This window comes from Melanostigma gelatinosum (genome assembly GCF_949748355.1).
Source record: "Melanostigma gelatinosum genome assembly, chromosome: 5".
In the NCBI taxonomy this organism is placed as follows: Eukaryota; Metazoa; Chordata; class Actinopteri; order Perciformes; family Zoarcidae; genus Melanostigma; species Melanostigma gelatinosum.
The window spans coordinates 16130508-16148732 of NC_136638.1; the positions used below are offsets into that span (position 1 = coordinate 16130508).

The following is an 18225-nucleotide window of genomic DNA, read 5'->3' on the forward strand; positions in this document are numbered from 1 at the left end:
TCATCAATAAAACTTAAAAAATAGTGGAAATAAATCAATATATTTTCGTCAGTGATACAATATTTAAACTCAAAATGATGCCAATAAATTAGTCTTTATGGTACATATTTTTAAACTGAACTAAATAGTCTTGAAAACATAAAGGGTGGCGCTGTTTTGTTCGTAAAATGCCAGAATGCGCCATGACAGTGAATCGTTGTCGTGAGGGCAGATCGGTGAACAACCAGACAGCTCGGTGGTGCTGAATCTCCACTACGGAAACGGCTCACCCTTTGCAGCCACGAAATATCCTCGGGATTATAATTGTGAGAATATGTTCGGGATTAAGCCGTTACAGCAAAAGTCGATATTTCGGGAAACGAACATAATTTCCTTTGAAGTGCAGTAAACCGGCACACAACAATGGAGTCCTTTGTAACAATGCAGTCTTGTAAAAGGTACGTGCTGCTCGTTATTCTTTTTTCTTTCGTTCGTAACACATTGACTTCCGTGACGCATTATTCAATACCCGAGGAGATGAAAGAAGGATCAGTTGTAGCAAACCTTGCAACCGATCTCAGTCTGGACGTTAAAACACTGAACCAGAGGAAGATGCGTCTTGACATCATTGCAAACAAGAAATATCTGGATGTGAACAAAGAGACTGGTGAACTGTATGTTGTTGAAAAGATTGACCGCGAAAATGTTTGCAATACCAAGTCATCAGCGTCTTGTTATCTCAGACTTGAGGTAACACTAGAAAACCCACTACGAATTTTTAACATAGAAGTAGAAATATTAGATATGAACGACAACGCCCCTCAGTTTCGCAGAGACGCCATTCATTTAGATATATCTGAAGCAGCGTCAAAAGGAGAGAGATTCTCTCTCAGTAATGCAGTTGATCCAGATGTTGGAACTAATTCAGTGAAAACGTACCACCTGAGTGAGAGTGAACATTTTAATATTGAAGTTCAGACTGGCAGAGAAGGGTCTAAATTTACCGATTTGATCTTAACAAAGACTTTAGATCGAGAACAGCATGCTGTTCATAATTTAATACTCACAGCTGTAGATGGAGGCACACCTGCTCGTTCTGGCACTGCAAGTGTTATTGTTCATGTTTTAGACACAAATGACAACGCTCCTACTTTTGACAAAGTAAACTACAGTTTAAAAATAATAGAAAATTCTCCCATTGGAAGCCTTGTTGTTCATCTCAATGCAACAGATTTAGATGAAGGGTCAAACTCCGATATTACGTATTCATATAGTTTATATACGTCAGAGAAAACACAAGAAACATTTAATCTGAATCCTTCTAGTGGAGAAATTACCGTTAAAGGAATGCTAAACTATGAGGATTTCAGGATTTATGATATGGAAGTTATAGCAACTGATAAAGGAGCCAGTGCATTATCAGGACAATGTACTATAAAGATTCTGGTTGAAGACATGAATGACAACCATCCAGAAATATCTATTAAATCATTCCAGAGTCCAGTGAATGAAAACATAGAATTAGACACAGTGATAGCTGTCGTTAGTGTCAGTGATAAAGACTCAGGTGACAATGGAGTAGTTGATCTTCATATTCCAGATAATATGCCTTTCAAACTGAGGGAGTCCTCTGATAACTATTATGAATTAGTAGTGTCACAGCCATTAGACCGTGAGAAGGTTCAAGAATATGACATCACTTTCACTGTGACAGACAGAGGTTCTCCTCCTTTAACTGACAATGAAACTATGACCTTAGAACTGCTGGATGTTAATGACAATGTTCCACAGTTCCCTCAGTCATTTTATACGATACGTGTAATGGAGAATAACGCACCTGGAGCCTTGCTCAGTTCACTCACTGCGTTTGACCCTGACCTCCATGAAAACCAGTATCTAGTTTATTTCATCCTAGAGAAGGAGATCGCCAACACCTCCATGTCCATGCTGTTCTCCATCAATCCAGAGAACGGTAATCTTTACGCACTAAAAACATTTGACTATGAGATCGAGAATGAGTTTCTTTTCCACATCGAGGCCAGAGACTCTGGCTCTCCTCCACTCAGCAGTAACGTGACGGTCCACATCATTATAGTGGACCAGAACGACAACGCTCCGGTTATTGTGTCTCCGTGGCGCGAGCACGGCTCGGTGGTGGAGGAAAAGATCCCCAGATCCACCGATAAAGGCTCTCTGGTGTCCAAAGTGATAGCCTTGGACACCGACTCGGTGCACAACTCTCGGATTACGTACCAGTTTCTACAAGTGACTGACGCCACCTTGTTCAGTCTGGATCAATACAACGGAGAGATCCGGACTATGAGGATGTTCAGTTACAGAGACCCGCGCCACCAGCGACTGGTTGTTGCTGCAAAGGACAACGGGGATCCCGCTCTCTCTGCTACAGTCACCATCAAGCTGTCCACAGTGGAGCCTGCCGTTAAGGCCTACTCTGACATGACTGAGGTGCCTCTAGAATATGACATATTCTCAGACCTAAACCTGTATTTGGTCATCGGTCTGGGCTCGGTGTCATTTCTCCTGCTGATCACCATATCGGTCACCATCGTGCTCAAGTGTCAGAAACCCAAGCCCAGCAAAGCGGCTCCTCCCTGCAGGAACAGTGTGATCAGTGAGAGGAACTCCACCATCGCAGATTCCACTCTGGTGTCCAACGATGCCTACTGGTACAGTCTGTTTCTAGCAGAGACCAGGAAAGGAAAGATGGTGGTTAGACAGCCTGTGCCAAAGGGCTCCAGATACATCGTGTCCAGTTTACCAAGAGGCACAGGACTGACAGACACGAGCGGCTCAGCGGCTTCCACTCTGCAGGTATGGAAGAAACTCAATTAAATAAATATAATCTGAGCATGTTCATGAAATACAGACAAAATGAATATGTGAAACGCGTGTATAGAACTTATTTATCAATGGTGCAATGGTTTTACGCACACAAACCTGCGCGTAAAAGTGTAAAACGAAGGCAAAGACTGTGACATCATTCTTGCACAAATAAATGACCATGTAATTTACGTTTAAAAAAACCCCTGTATATTTACATATTTTTAAAGAGACAATGAATGCATGAAAAATGTAACAATATAAAACAAATCAATAAAACCTTTTATTATTGTCCGCATCACCTGTAAAAATAATGGTAAACGTTTGATTTTTTTTTTCTTTTATCCAAAATGTGTTTCCCACTCAACTAATCTTTGTTGAACGAAATTTTGACTTCTCCGATATTTTAAGAGATGCAAAGGCACATAAAGGACATTTCACGTCGCTGCTTTCCACAAAAACATAGATCTAAATAAATCATCGTTCTCGCGATAGTTCAGTGATGCTGGGCAGGCAGACATATTGCAACTCTGCTGATAACAGCATAAAGAAACGTTTTCATTGAACAACCTCGTTGCGTTCATCATTGAAGTAAACGACTTTGTCTCATTTCTTCAACGGACATCAAATGGCAAGGTTCTAAATCCGGATTATTTACAATGGCTCGTCAGTATTCCTGGAGAGGGTACGTTTCAGTATTTATCTTTCTTTTTGCCATGATAAACACGGTATCTACCGTCACCCATTATTCTGTTCCCGAAGAAATGGAGGAAGGCTCTGTCGTTGCTAATTTAGCAACTGATTTGGGATTAGACGTGAAGACTCTGATTAAAAGAAAAATCCGCCTCGATGTTGTAGGCAATAAGAAATATCTTGATATCAACAAAGACACGGGAGAGCTGTTTTTCCTGGAAAGGATAGACAGAGAGCTGTTATGCCCCTCGAAGACATCATGCTTTCTAAGATTGGACGCTACAATTGAAAATCCAATACGAATGTTTAATATCGAGGTGGAAATCACGGATATTAACGACAACGCTCCTCATTTTCGAAGAGGCACGATGCATTTGGACATCTCTGAATCAAGCCCCGTTGGAGAGAGATTCTCATTGAATAATGCTGCAGACCCAGATGTTGCAACACATTCTGTAAAAGATTACCATCTGAGCTCAAGTGAACACTTCTCCATTGAAATTCAGACCGGAAGAGATGGGACGAAGTTTGCTGATTTGATTCTGAAAACAGTTTTGGACAGAGAGCAGCAGGCTGTTCATAGTCTAATTCTCACTGCTGTGGACGGTGGAATCCCCACGCGCACAGGTACAGCCAGCATCATTGTTCGCGTGCTCGACGTGAACGACAACGCCCCTTCATTTGACAAAGACAAATACATTGTAGATGTGATGGAAAACTCCCCGATTGGCAGTCTAGTAATAAACCTAAACGCCTCTGATTTAGATGAAGGTTCAAATTCGGATATTGTTTATTCTTATAGTTTATATACATCAGAAAGAACGCAACATGTGTTTAACTTGAACCCAGAGAATGGTGAAATCAGAGTGAGAGAAATGATAAATTATGAAGAATTTAAGCTTTATGACATGGAGGTTATTGCCAGCGATAAGGGGCCTAACTCCTTATCTGGACAGTGTAAACTGTCAATTCAGGTGACAGACATGAATGACAACCATCCAGAAATATCTATTAAATCTTTCCAGAATCCAGTGAATGAAAACATAGAATTAGACACAGTGATAGCTGTCATTAGTGTCAGTGATAAAGACTCAGGTGACAATGGAGTGGTTGATCTTCATATTCCAGATAATATGCCTTTCAAACTGAGGGAGTCCTCTGATAACTATTATGAATTAGTAGTGTCACAGCCATTAGACCGTGAGAAGGTTTCAGAATATGACATCACTTTCACTGTGACAGACAGAGGTTCTCCTCCTTTAACTGACAATGAAACTATGACGTTAGAACTGCTGGATGTTAATGACAATGTTCCACAGTTCCCTCAGTCATTTTATACTATACGTGTAATGGAGAATAACGCACCTGGAGCCTTGCTCAGTTCACTCACTGCGTTTGACCCTGACCTCCACGAAAACCAGTATCTAGTTTATTTCATCCTAGAGAAGGAGATAGCCAACACCTCCATGTCCATGCTGTTCTCCATCAATCCAGAGAACGGTAATCTTTACGCACTAAAAACCTTTGACTATGAGATCGAGAATGAGTTTCTTTTCCACATCGAGGCCAGAGACTCTGGCTCTCCTCCACTCAGCAGTAACGTGACGGTCCACATCATTATAGTGGACCAGAACGACAACGCTCCGGTCATTGTGTCTCCGTGGCGCGAGCACGGCTCCGTGGTGGAGGAAAAGATCCCCAGATCCACCGATAAAGGCTCTCTGGTGTCCAAAGTCATAGCCTTAGACACCGACTCGGTGCACAACTCTCGGATTACGTACCAGTTTCTACAAGTGACTGACGCTACCTTGTTCAGTCTGGATCAATACAACGGAGAGATCCGGACTATGAGGATGTTCAGTTACAGAGACCCGCGCCACCAGCGACTGGTTGTTGCTGCAAAGGACAACGGGGATCCCGCTCTCTCTGCTACAGTCACCATCAAGCTGTCCACAGTGGAGACTGCCGTTAAGGCCTACTCTGACATGACCGAGGTGCCTCTAGAATATGACATCTTCTCAGACCTAAACCTGTATTTGTTCATCGGTCTGGGCTCGGTGTCATTTCTCCTGCTGATCACCATATCGGTCACCATCGTGCTCAAGTGTCAGAAACCCAAGCCCAGCAAAGCGGCTCCTCCCTGCAGGAACAGTGTGATCAGTGAGAGGAACTCCACCATCGCAGATTCCACTCTGGTGTCCAACGATGCCTACTGGTACAGTCTGTTTCTAGCAGAGACCAGGAAAGGAAAGATGGTGGTTAGACAGCCTGTGCCAAAGGGCTCCAGATACATCGTGTCCAGTTTACCAAGAGGCACAGGACTGACAGACACAAGCGGCTCAGCGGCTTCCACTCTGCAGGTATGGCAAACAGAACACGTGCTACACACAGATGTACTTCGTCAATATCCATCAAATCCACTCACAAGTGACCATTGTATTCATAAACCTGTCATATTAGCGCTTGCTAATTTTACTCTCTGTACTTATTTTTAGATAGTAGTCTTGAAATGAACCGCGCATCACAAGTGGAAAAAGTTATAATGCACCTTAACAACGTGTTGGATAAGTATTCTTACACTTGTTACAGCAGAAAGTTCATACCAAAATCTCTATACAATTTCATGAAATGTACGAATTAATTTGATTCATAATCTATACTCTCTTTTTCTTTATATGCGTTTTTTCGCTCTTGCTTGTGTATTTCGGCATACATAAGGTATGGGAGTAGAAAAAGAGGCTAGATGTGGTGCATATGCATAATATATTAAATAACAAGTAAATGTCAGGTGCAGCAATTATTGATGTACACACACATGGACTCTTTTACAATATCATGTCTGACATTGTTTTTACGCACAGACACCGTGTGCGTAATATTTTAGGAGCACGAAGGAAAGAGGATACTATGATACATCATCTACTTACAATCAGCGTATACACGTGAGAAAAAAACAAGCAAACAAAACGTTGATAAAGAAATGTAAATATAGAATGAACAGAACCCTACGATTACTTTCCATCTCCCACACAGGGTATACCGATTTAGAAACCAGAAATGAAAACTTCTACAAAAGGACTTATTTCCAGTTTCCGAATCTGTCACAAAACGCTCGCACCCCTTCTTAGTTTATAAAAAAATACTTTTTTTAACAGGTGCAAAGGCTCACACAAGACTATTTTCGTCGCTGCTCTCCACCAAAACATGTTCACTGGTGAGGTCATCGTTTTCACGATAGTTTATTGGAGGAGAAGCAGTCAGACATTGTATTTCATGGACGTCACTTCTGTGTCCGAGCGCAGAAACCTTTTATTTTAAGATCCTCCTTTCGTTTGTTCGTTTATCAAGCAGGCGGTTCATCAACGTTTCAGGACATTTCAAGGCTATAAGGAATCGACATGATGGCGCATGATATCGGACATTTATGCGGGAGAGGGTACGTTTCAGTATTTCTCTTTCTTTCGGCCATGATGAACACGGTATCTACCGTCACCCATTATTCTGTTCCCGAGGAAATGGAGGAAGGCTCTGTCGTTGCTAATTTAGCAGCTGATTTGGGTTTAGACGTGAAGACACTAAAGGGAAGAAAAATGCGCGTCGACGTTGTGGGCAATAAAAAATATCTTGATATCAACAAAGACACGGGAGAGCTGTTCATTCTGGAACGGATAGACAGAGAAGTTTTGTGTCCCTTAAAAACTACTGCACACTGCTTTCTCAAATTAGACGCTACGATTGAAAATCCAATAAGAATGTTTAATATCGAGGTGGAAATCACGGATATTAACGATAACGCTCCCCATTTTCGAAGAGGCACAATGCATTTAGACATCTCTGAATCAAGCCCCGTTGGAGAGAGATTCTCATTGAATAATGCTGCAGACCCAGATGTTGGAACCAATTCTGTGAAAGATTACCATCTGAGCCCAAGTGAAAATTTTGCACTGGAGATTCAGACCGGAAGAGATGGGTCAAAGTTTGCTGATTTGATTCTGAAAAAAGCTTTGGATAGAGAGCAGCAGGCTGTTCATAGTCTAATGCTCACTGCTGTGGACGGTGGAATCCCCACGCGCACAGGTACAGCCAGCATCGTTGTTCGCGTGCTCGACGTGAACGACAACGCCCCTTCATTTAACAAAGACAAATACATTGTAGATGTGATGGAAAACTCACCGATTGGCAGTCTAGTAATGAACCTAAACGCCTCTGATTTAGATGAAGGTTCAAATTCGGATATTGTTTATTCTTATAGTTTATATACATCAGAAAGAACGCAACAGGTGTTTAACTTGAACCCAGAGAATGGTGAAATCAGAGTGAGAGAAATGATAAATTATGAAGAATTTAAGCTTTATGACATGGAGGTTATTGCCAGCGATAAGGGGCCTAACTCCTTATCTGGACAGTGTAAACTGTCAATTCAGGTGACAGACATGAATGACAATCATCCAGAAATATCCATTAAATCATTCCAGAATCCAGTCAATGAAAACATAGAATTAGACACAGTGATAGCTGTCATTAGTGTCAGTGATAAAGACTCAGGTGACAATGGAGTAGTTGATCTTCATATTCCAGATAATATGCCTTTCAAACTGAGGGAGTCCTCTGATAACTATTATGAATTAGTAGTGTCACAGACATTAGACCGTGAGAAGGTTTCAGAATATGACATCACTTTCACTGTGACAGACAGAGGTTCTCCTCCTTTAACTGACAATGAAACTATGACGTTAGAACTGCTGGATGTTAATGACAATGTTCCACAGTTCCCTCAGTCATTTTATACGATACGTGTAATGGAGAATAACGCACCTGGAGCCTTGCTCAGTTCACTCACTGCGTTTGACCCTGACCTCCATGAAAACCAGTATCTAGTTTATTTCATCCTAGAGAAGGAGATAGCCAACACCTCCATGTCCATGCTGTTCTCCATCAATCCAGAGAACGGTAATCTTTACGCACTAAAAACCTTTGACTATGAGATCGAGAATGAGTTTCTTTTCCACATCGAGGCCAGAGACTCTGGCTCTCCTCCACTCAGCAGTAACGTGACGGTCCACATCATTATAGTGGACCAGAACGACAACGCTCCGGTCATTGTGTCTCCGTGGCGCGAGCACGGCTCCGTGGTGGAGGAAAAGATCCCCAGATCCACCGATAAAGGCTCTCTGGTTGCCAAGGTGATAGCCTTAGACACCGACTCGGTGCACAACTCTCGGATTACGTACCAGTTTCTACAAGTGACTGACGCCACCTTGTTCAGTCTGGATCAATACAATGGAGAGATCCGGACTATGAGGATGTTCAGTTACAGAGACCCGCGCCACCAGCGACTGGTTGTTGCTGCAAAGGACAACGGGGATCCCGCTCTCTCTGCTACAGTCACCATCAAGCTGTCTACAGTGGAGACTGCCGTTAAGGCCTACTCTGACATGACCGAGGTGCCTCTAGAATATGACATCTTCTCAGACCTAAACCTGTATTTGGTCATCGGTCTGGGCTCGGTGTCATTTCTCCTGCTGATCACCATATCGGTCACCATCGTGCTCAAGTGTCAGAAACCCAAGCCCAGCAAAGCGGCTCCTCCCTGCAGGAACAGTGTGATCAGTGAGAGGAACTCCACCATCGCAGATTCCACTCTGGTGTCCAACGATGCCTACTGGTACAGTCTGTTTCTAGCAGAGACCAGGAAAGGAAAGATGGTGGTTAGACAGCCTGTGCCAAAGGGCTCCAGATACATCGTGTCCAGTTTACCAAGAGGCACAGGACTGACAGACACAAGCGGCTCAGCGGCTTCCACTCTGCAGGTATGGCAAACAGAACACGTGCTACACACAGATGTACTTCGTCAATATCCATCAAATCCACTCACAAGTGACCATTGTATTCATAAACCTGTCATATTAGCGCTTGCTAATTTTACTCTCTGTACTTATTTTTAGATAGTAGTCTTGAAATGAACCGCGCATCACAAGTGGAAAAAGTTATAATGCACCTTAACAACGTGTTGGATAAGTATTCTTACACTTGTTACAGCAGAAAGTTCATACCAAAATCTCTATACAATTTCATGAAATGTACGAATTAATTTGATTCATAATCTATACTCTCTTTTTCTTTATATGCGTTTTTTCGCTCTTGCTTGTGTATTTCGGCATACATAAGGTATGGGAGTAGAAAAAGAGGCTAGATGTGGTGCATATGCATAATATATTAAATAACAAGTAAATGTCAGGTGCAGCAATTATTGATGTACACACACATGGACTCTTTTAAAATATCATGTCTGACATTGTTTTTACGCACAGACACCGTGTGCGTAATATTTTAGGAGCACGAAGGAAAGAGGATACTATGATACATTATCTACTTACAATCAGCGTATACACGTGAGAAAAAAAACAAGCAAACAAAACGTTGATAAAGAAATGTAAATATAGAATGAACATAACCCTACGATTACTTTCCATCTCCCACACAGGGTATACCGATTTAGAAACCAGAAATGAAAACTTCTACAAAAGGACTTATTTCCAGTTTCCGAAACTGTCATACAAAACGCTCGCACCCCTTCTTAGTTTATAAAAAATACTTTTTTTAACAGGTGCAAAGGCTCACACAAGACTATTTTCGTCGCTGCTCTCCACCAAAACATGTTCACTGGTGAGGTCATCGTTTTCACGATAGTTTATTGGAGGAGAAGCAGTCAGACATTGTATTTCATGGACGTCACTTCTGTGTCCGAGCGCAGAAACCTTTTATTTTAAGATCCTCGTTTCGTTTGTTCGTTTATCAAGCAGGCGGTTCATCCACGTTTCAGGACATTTCAAGGCTATAAGGAATCGACATGATGGCGCATGATATCGGACATTTATGCGGGAGAGGGTACGTTTCAGTATTTCTCTTTCTTTCGGCCATGATGAACACGGTATCTACCGTCACCCATTATTCTGTTCCGGAGGAAATGGAGGAAGGCTCTGTCGTTGCTAATTTAGCAGGTGATTTGGGTTTAGACGTGAAGACACTAAAGGGAAGAAAAATGCGCGTCGACGTTGTGGGCAATAAAAAATATCTTGATATCAACAAAGACACGGGAGAGCTGTTCATTCTGGAACGGATAGACAGAGAAGTTTTGTGTCCCTTAAAAACTACTGCACACTGCTTTCTCAAATTAGACGCTACGATTGAAAATCCAATAAGAATGTTTAATATCGAGGTCGAAATCACGGATATTAACGACAACGCTCCCCATTTTCGAAGAGGCACAATGCATTTAGACATCTCTGAATCAAGCACCGTTGGAGAGAGATTCTCATTGAATAATGCTGCAGACCCAGATGTTGGAACCAATTCTGTGAAAGATTACCATCTGAGCTCAAGTGAAAATTTTGCACTCGAGATTCAGACCGGAAGAGATGGGTCAAAGTTTGCTGATTTGATTCTGAAAACAGCTTTGGATAGAGAGCAGCAGGCTGTTCATAGTCTAATGCTCACTGCTATGGACGGTGGAATCCCCACGCGCACAGGTACAGCCAGCATCGTTGTTCGCGTGCTCGACGTGAACGACAACGCCCCTTCATTTGACAAAGACAAATACATTGTAGATGTGATGGAAAACTCCCCGATTGGCAGTCTAGTAATAAACCTAAACGCCTCTGATTTAGATGAAGGTTCAAATTCGGATATTGTTTATTCTTATAGTTTATATACATCAGAAAGAACGCAACAGGTGTTTAACTTGAACCCAGAGAATGGTGAAATCAGAGTGAGAGAAATGATAAATTATGAAGAATTTAAGCTTTATGACATGGAGGTTATTGCCAGCGATAAGGGGCCTAACTCCTTATCTGGACAGTGTAAACTGTCAATTCAGGTGACAGACATGAATGACAATCATCCAGAAATATCTATTAAATCATTCCAGAGTCCAGTGAATGAAAACATAGAATTAGACACAGTGATAGCTGTCGTTAGTGTCAGTGATAAAGACTCAGGTGACAATGGAGTGGTTGATCTTCATATTCCAGATAATACGCCTTTCAAACTGAGGGAGTCCTCTGATAACTATTATGAATTAGTAGTGTCACAGCCATTAGACCGTGAGAAGGTTCAAGAATATGACATCACTTTCACTGTGACAGACAGAGGTTCTCCTCCTTTAACTGACAATGAAACTATGACGTTAGAACTGCTGGATGTTAATGACAATGTTCCACAGTTCCCTCAGTCATTTTATACTATACGTGTAATGGAGAATAACGCACCTGGAGCCTTGCTCAGTTCACTCACTGCGTTTGACCCTGACCTCCATGAAAACCAGTATCTAGTTTATTTCATCCTAGAGAAGGAGATCGCCAACACCTCCATGTCCATGCTGTTCTCCATCAATCCAGAGAACGGCAATCTTTACGCACTAAAAACCTTTGACTATGAGATCGAGAATGAGTTTCTTTTCCACATCGAGGCCAGAGACTCTGGCTCTCCTCCACTCAGCAGCAACGTGACGGTCCACATCATTATAGTGGACCAGAACGACAACGCTCCGGTCATTGTGTCTCCGTGGCGCGAGCACGGCTCGGTGGTGGAGGAAAAGATCCCCAGATCCACCGATAAAGGCTCTCTGGTGTCCAAAGTCATAGCCTTAGACACCGACTCGGTGCACAACTCTCGGATTACGTACCAGTTTCTACAAGTGACTGACGCCACCTTGTTCAGTCTGGATCAATACAACGGAGAGATCCGGACTATGAGGATGTTCAGTTACAGAGACCCGCGCCACCAGCGACTGGTTGTTGCTGCAAAGGACAACGGGGATCCCGCTCTCTCTGCTACAGTCACCATCAAGCTGTCCACAGTGGAGACTGCCGTTAAGGCCTACTCTGACATGACTGAGGTGCCTCTAGAATATGACATCTTCTCAGACCTAAACCTGTATTTGGTCATCGGTCTGGGCTCGGTGTCATTTCTCCTGCTGATCACCATATCGGTCACCATCGTGCTCAAGTGTCAGAAACCCAAGCCCAGCAAAGCGGCTCCTCCCTGCAGGAACAGTGTGATCAGTGAGAGGAACTCCACCATCGCAGATTCCACTCTGGTGTCCAACGATGCCTACTGGTACAGTCTGTTTCTAGCAGAGACCAGGAAAGGAAAGATGGTGGTTAGACAGCCTGTGCCAAAGGGCTCCAGATACATCGTGTCCAGTTTACCAAGAGGCACAGGACTGACAGACACGAGCGGCTCAGCAGCTTCCACCCTGCAGGTATACGGCAGCTTCCTTTACCGCATTTTAAAAACAAATAATGGCCAACTGTTAACGCAGTTCACGCTGCAATATTTCATTTATTTTCAGCTTTAGCTGAAGGGTAAGGGCAATGTTTTTAGTAGCACTAAATATTGTGTGAGGAAAGTAAAAGTTATATCAATGAAATCATTCATCAAGAATAACGACAATACATTTTGTGTTTTCAAACAATGAAAAACATAACGTAACGTTCTAAATGCAACAATGAATGCATGTATTTCATTTATCATACAGATACTCACTAAATCAGTGTGAAAAAAATATATATACATCAAAAAATGGAATTAAAAATTAGATTCATGATTCAGATAGAGAGCAGAAATCACCGGTCAAAAAATAAATATAACTATTAATCGAAACCAACCCGAAGAAAATCTTGCTGCTGTTTGTATTTTAAGTTTTGTGATTACTTTACGGAGCAGCAGCTGCTCAAAAGGCATTTCATTCAAAACAGTTTCAGAGACTTTCTTATGTGACTTCAGTTTGTTGTCTGTATATCAGTGGAACAGTTGTGTCTTGATTGCGTTATTCACTGCAAATGAAAACACAATCAAGTACATATCTGAAATGAAAATGCTGAACCCACTGTTTAAAGTAGACCTTTTTTCCCCGGCTCCAGTGCCATTTGATTATTTAATGTGATATCTATATATCTAAACACCTACCTACCCATCTATCAATTTACCGACCTGTCTATCTATCTGTCTGTCTGTCTGTCTGTCTGTCGGTCTGTCTGTCTGTCTGTCTGTCTGTCTGTCTGTCTGTCTAATATCTAATATCTAATATCTATGATGGTAAGTATACGCTGCTGCAAGAACAGACAATGATACAGCTAAATATAGAACTGTGTTTTAACCTACTTTCAGAGAACGGATTGTAACAAGCTGCAGTATTTGTTATTAAGTGTCCCACTAACCATGCTTAGTCTGTGGTGTTTCTCAAAGTTAACATTTTATTCATGGTGCCACACCTGCTCTCTGATCATAGGATACATACACTAATAACCCTTTCTTGTGTTTGCAATGACCTGACCATTAAATTGCTTGTTTCTTTTCTCCCCACTCTTAAGTACCCTAAATGAGGAAAGTCCACACCGCAGTTGGAGGTATGCCGGAGTCTCACTCCCCCACCCTGGATGCCCTTTTATGAATGATGTTACAGAACTTAGTTTTTGTGTTTGTTTTGTTCTCAGTGGATCTTTTTTTAAATTATTTTTTCTTGTTTAGTATCTCTTGGAAAAGGAGATTTTTTTTCATGAGCAAAGGATAGCGCAGTTTAAATAACATGCGGCTTGTCAAATCTCCTGTGTTAACCTCTTCATGCCTACATTTTGATGACTGATGCTTGTATTGCAGCCTCATCCCTAAAGCCCACTAAAATATGTCGATGCAATCTAACGATCAAAGTCATTCGTAAATACTTCTGTCAGTATTTCATGACGATGTCCCTTCTTAAAGCCTAAAAATATAGCCCTAATGATTTTGATTGACCTCAGGGGACAAATACATTAGGTCATAATAATCACAATGATAACATACTGAGTCTGACACTCTGTGGTCATTTTTGCAGACAGTCAAAAGTGATGGTCCGGATGACATATTGAAACAGTCCTAGTCATTACTTTTAGTGGACAGAGTGAGAGTCCCTGCACACATCTGTATCATATATGCTCATAGAGTATTCATCTTTCAACACAAAATAACACAAACATGCTGCTCCTTCAAAAAATCCTTCACTTCAAATACCAATGTTGCCATTTGCTTGATTTGCTCTTTCACAATCTGGCTTTTGCTTTTCATGCCTGGTTAATACACACGGCAACAACATATTGATATGTCTTCAGGTTCTAGGTCCTGTGCATGTGAAGATTAATTACTGTTTATCCCGTACTGACCTGTCAGTAAGAGGTTATGAGTCCTATTTTTGAATGTTGATATGTTGGACTGCTGTGTTGTTGATGTATGACTGGGTTAGTTATACTGTAAATCGACTGAGTGTTACTGACTTCACAGAATTTCAATTTGCTGTCTGCTGTAGTGTGAATTCTGACCTAATTATTTGTGCAGCAGAGACGCAAAGTGAAACCAGTCACCCAGTTACCTAGCAACCACCCTCCTTCATATAATATTGGAGCATGGTATTCATTGATAGACCTGCCACCCCACTACTACATGATCGAGGATCCTCCACCCACTCTGTCCTCTGCCTGAAGCCCCTGTCTGCGTGACAGACATTGGCTGCATGAGATGTGTCATTTTGGCCTGTCATGGCTGTCAGTGCTGGGTCTTTTCCATATCTATCTAATTATTTTGTCTCATTGGCAGGCATCCTCCAGCAGCAGCAGCAGCTCCACATAAGGCCCCACCTCCAGCTGCTTCCTGGTTTGAATCCGATAGGAAAGCTTCCCAGAGGAAAGGAGAGACCCCTGCCCATAAACGCCCCTACGTCCATCCTGCTCAGTCTGATCCTTGCTTCTCACAATGTGTAGTTGTAATGCTATAACACCAAACGGACTATAGTGGCTAATTAAGGACCAAGCCCTCTTCCTTCTTTTCCTTTAAGCACATGAAAATCCAATCAACATTGCATCTCTGTCGATTCAATATGCACGATAAGACTGCATGGCTTCAACCTCACTCCAAGACCATCATACATAAAAAAAATCCAGAGGAGATACTTGCAACGAAGCAAACTGTATGAAAAATTGCACATGTGGATATTTAAAGAAGCCTCAACAAGGACTATTAGAGTGGACACGGAAACGTTGAAATGCCTTTCAGAGATCGTTTCCTCTTTAAAAATGAAACACATGTTGATTACATTATTAACCTCTGTGCTTTGTCTTGCCCCTTAACAGCATTGATGTATAATAAACAAGTTACCGTAACTAAGAAGTGAAACAGCACAATTAACTAAATGTCAGAAAAGCACCAACCTACGATTTTAAAGTATGAAACAAAAGGAAATCAGTATTTTATAGATGTGGTAGCTTTTAGCAGTTTTGTGTTTTGTACTTGATGTTGTGCTTTATATGTGAGCTTGGCCTAAATATGAGAGTGATGAGAGATTGAGTTAAGTTAGCCAGTATTATCAGCCATTATGTATCTGCCTTTCAGTTGTTTTTGCATGGGATAATCAAGTACTTTAATAGCTTTAGATACTTCTATTGAGAAATCCATTTTCTGTAGTTAGGCCTCACTGTTTAGTATTTTGCAAAAACAATGATGAGAACACAGTAAAGAAGTGCAGCATTGTACTTTTCTGTGGATGAAGACAGTTAAGCGTACTCTCATCTTAAATGTGCATAGTGTGCTTGAATGTTATGTTCACTTGGACATTACTGGAGAATAAGAGTCTTTAACTAAACACAAGTGAATGCAGTGAGTGTTTGAGAATGGACTGATTAATATCTACTTATGACGACTGTATATACATCACAAACATGACTATGTACTTTCACTTTTTTATTTTCAAAGCCAAACTCTGGATGTTCCTTAATTTCAATGTCTTCTAAGATTGTGTAACAAGATGAAAACTGAATTAATGACTTAGTGTTTACGTTATAATACTGAATACTTGTTTCAACCAATGAAAGCTGTGCTCATGTGTATTACTGACTACTGTGTGTATCTGCATATGCAACACATAAATAGGGATACAGATATGACCGACATACAGTATAGCATATCTGTATCTGTAAATATGCCTTTATTTGTCAATATTAATGCTGAACAGAAAAAGAGTGCCATCAGATTCATGGGCCAACTAGTATGTGAAACATTTCAGTAATCAGACATCATGAAGTCAAACTCGTTAGCACAGCTCAGATTGCATTACTTGTATTCCGTTGTAATCTACTACAGTCAAACATATACAAAAACTGCTTTTGTACAGTGGTACTTTTATGGTGCAATATGTAGTACGGTGTAATATGTGAGTTTATTGTATGCTATGGTCTGTATGATCTATCAACTACAAAGACAAAACGGAACATTAAACTTAATGGTGAACTTGTGAATCTCTTGAGTTTTGCATCAAAGATACTGCTGCATTATTGTAAAAATGCTTTTGATTCCAGTTTACACAGCAGGTCATTCTTCAGTGAATCTACTACAAACTACATTTGTGATGACAAGTCAAATGTCTATTTTACTTCATCATAATGCCTGTTCCACCCTTGTCAGCTAAACTAACTTAAAGTTTTACTTAACTTGACATATCAGTTTGAAAAACATTGAGCTCAGTTCTAAGATAATCACAGGCACTAGAGCAGGAGCACTCCACCAGTAGGATCTTCCTGTCTGAGTCACTTTATGGAAAAGTAGTTTCCTTGAAGGCATACATTGCAATACAGTTTATGGATATGGATATTTTTACTGATTCAGAGAGCAAAAATCATCGAGCTCAATATAGTCAATTAAGCGACAGCTGTACTGCAAGCTCGGGGTTCGGTGGAACACAGACATGTCTGCTTGTGTCAATTGTAAAAATATAGAAATGCCAAAAAAATAACCTCACACAATATCTGTTTTTTATTCTTAAGGAGGTTTTAGAATGCAATGTTCTTTGCCTTTTTAATGTTACTTCATTGTCAGAGAATGTGATGCTGTATAATTCACATTGGAGTATTAAGTCAACCTTGGAAAGGGAGCTATGTACACAAGAATGTGGCAGAATATTCTCTAGATTATTATTTGCTCCCGTTGCCACTGAGTGACAGGTTTTCATGTTTTATGATCATTAGTAACAACTCTTCACTGTCTTCCAATGAGAAGATTATAGTCAACACAGACTGGAGTCTACAGTTTGTTGTAATCCACAAAATGACTATGAAAGAGTCGTATGCTTTTGCTTTGGGCCCAAAACACCATCATTATTCTTCCAGGATGCTCCGGGTTTTACTTTTATCTCATTATTTCTCTCTGATACTGAAACAGTGTTAATATGGCAACAAAACCGGAACAATTACCTTAAATATTAAAAAATAAAATATACACTGTGTGTGTGTGTGTGTGCGTGTTTCCACAAAGATCTTTCTGCGCTGCTTCAAGAAGTAATCATTCTGGACTTTCATACAAACAATGTAAGTATTGATGTTTCAAATTAAACTTTCAATGTTTCATATTTCTAAAAGACATAAAGAGTCAATATATAGGAGCCTATAAAATATAGTGTAGTAATAATAATGGCATTGCAGATTGCACAAGTGCACCAGACTTTAACTTTAAACACTGCAACACTGCTTTACTTACTCAGAGTTTCTAAAATAAATAGCAAATAATGAAAACCATTGTCAGTGCAATTCAGTCCACTGATGCTGTGATAGATATTCACTCTACGTTCAAATAATCATAACAGTCGTCACAAAAACTTTCTGTATCAACCCCTTTCTTCTCTTCTCACACGGT

General features: G+C 40.9%; 2 protein-coding genes across 2 annotated transcripts; both read left to right on the forward strand.

The window, feature by feature from the left end:
• Nucleotides 1–295: 295 nt before the first annotated feature.
• On the forward strand, nucleotides 296–2832 carry LOC306777150 (protocadherin alpha-C2-like; the record flags this gene model as incomplete). The annotated part of the gene is made up of 1 exon (XM_079268157.1): nucleotides 296–2832. Exon 1 carries the CDS (start codon nucleotides 403–405, stop codon nucleotides 2830–2832), a length of 2430 nt encoding a protein of 809 aa, XP_079124283.1. The 5' UTR covers nucleotides 296–402.
• Nucleotides 2833–3479: 647 nt separating this feature from the next.
• LOC306777873 (uncharacterized protein) lies at nucleotides 3480–16835 on the forward strand (the record flags this gene model as incomplete). The annotated part of the gene is made up of 6 exons (XM_079269180.1): nucleotides 3480–5873; nucleotides 8253–9328; nucleotides 10121–10179; nucleotides 10401–12775; nucleotides 13887–13922; nucleotides 15142–16835. The coding sequence occupies 5 exons, from the start codon at nucleotides 3480–3482 to the stop codon at nucleotides 13896–13898; spliced, it is 5916 nt and encodes a 1971-aa protein (XP_079125306.1). The 3' UTR covers nucleotides 13899–13922; nucleotides 15142–16835.
• Nucleotides 16836–18225: the final 1390 nt, after the last annotated feature.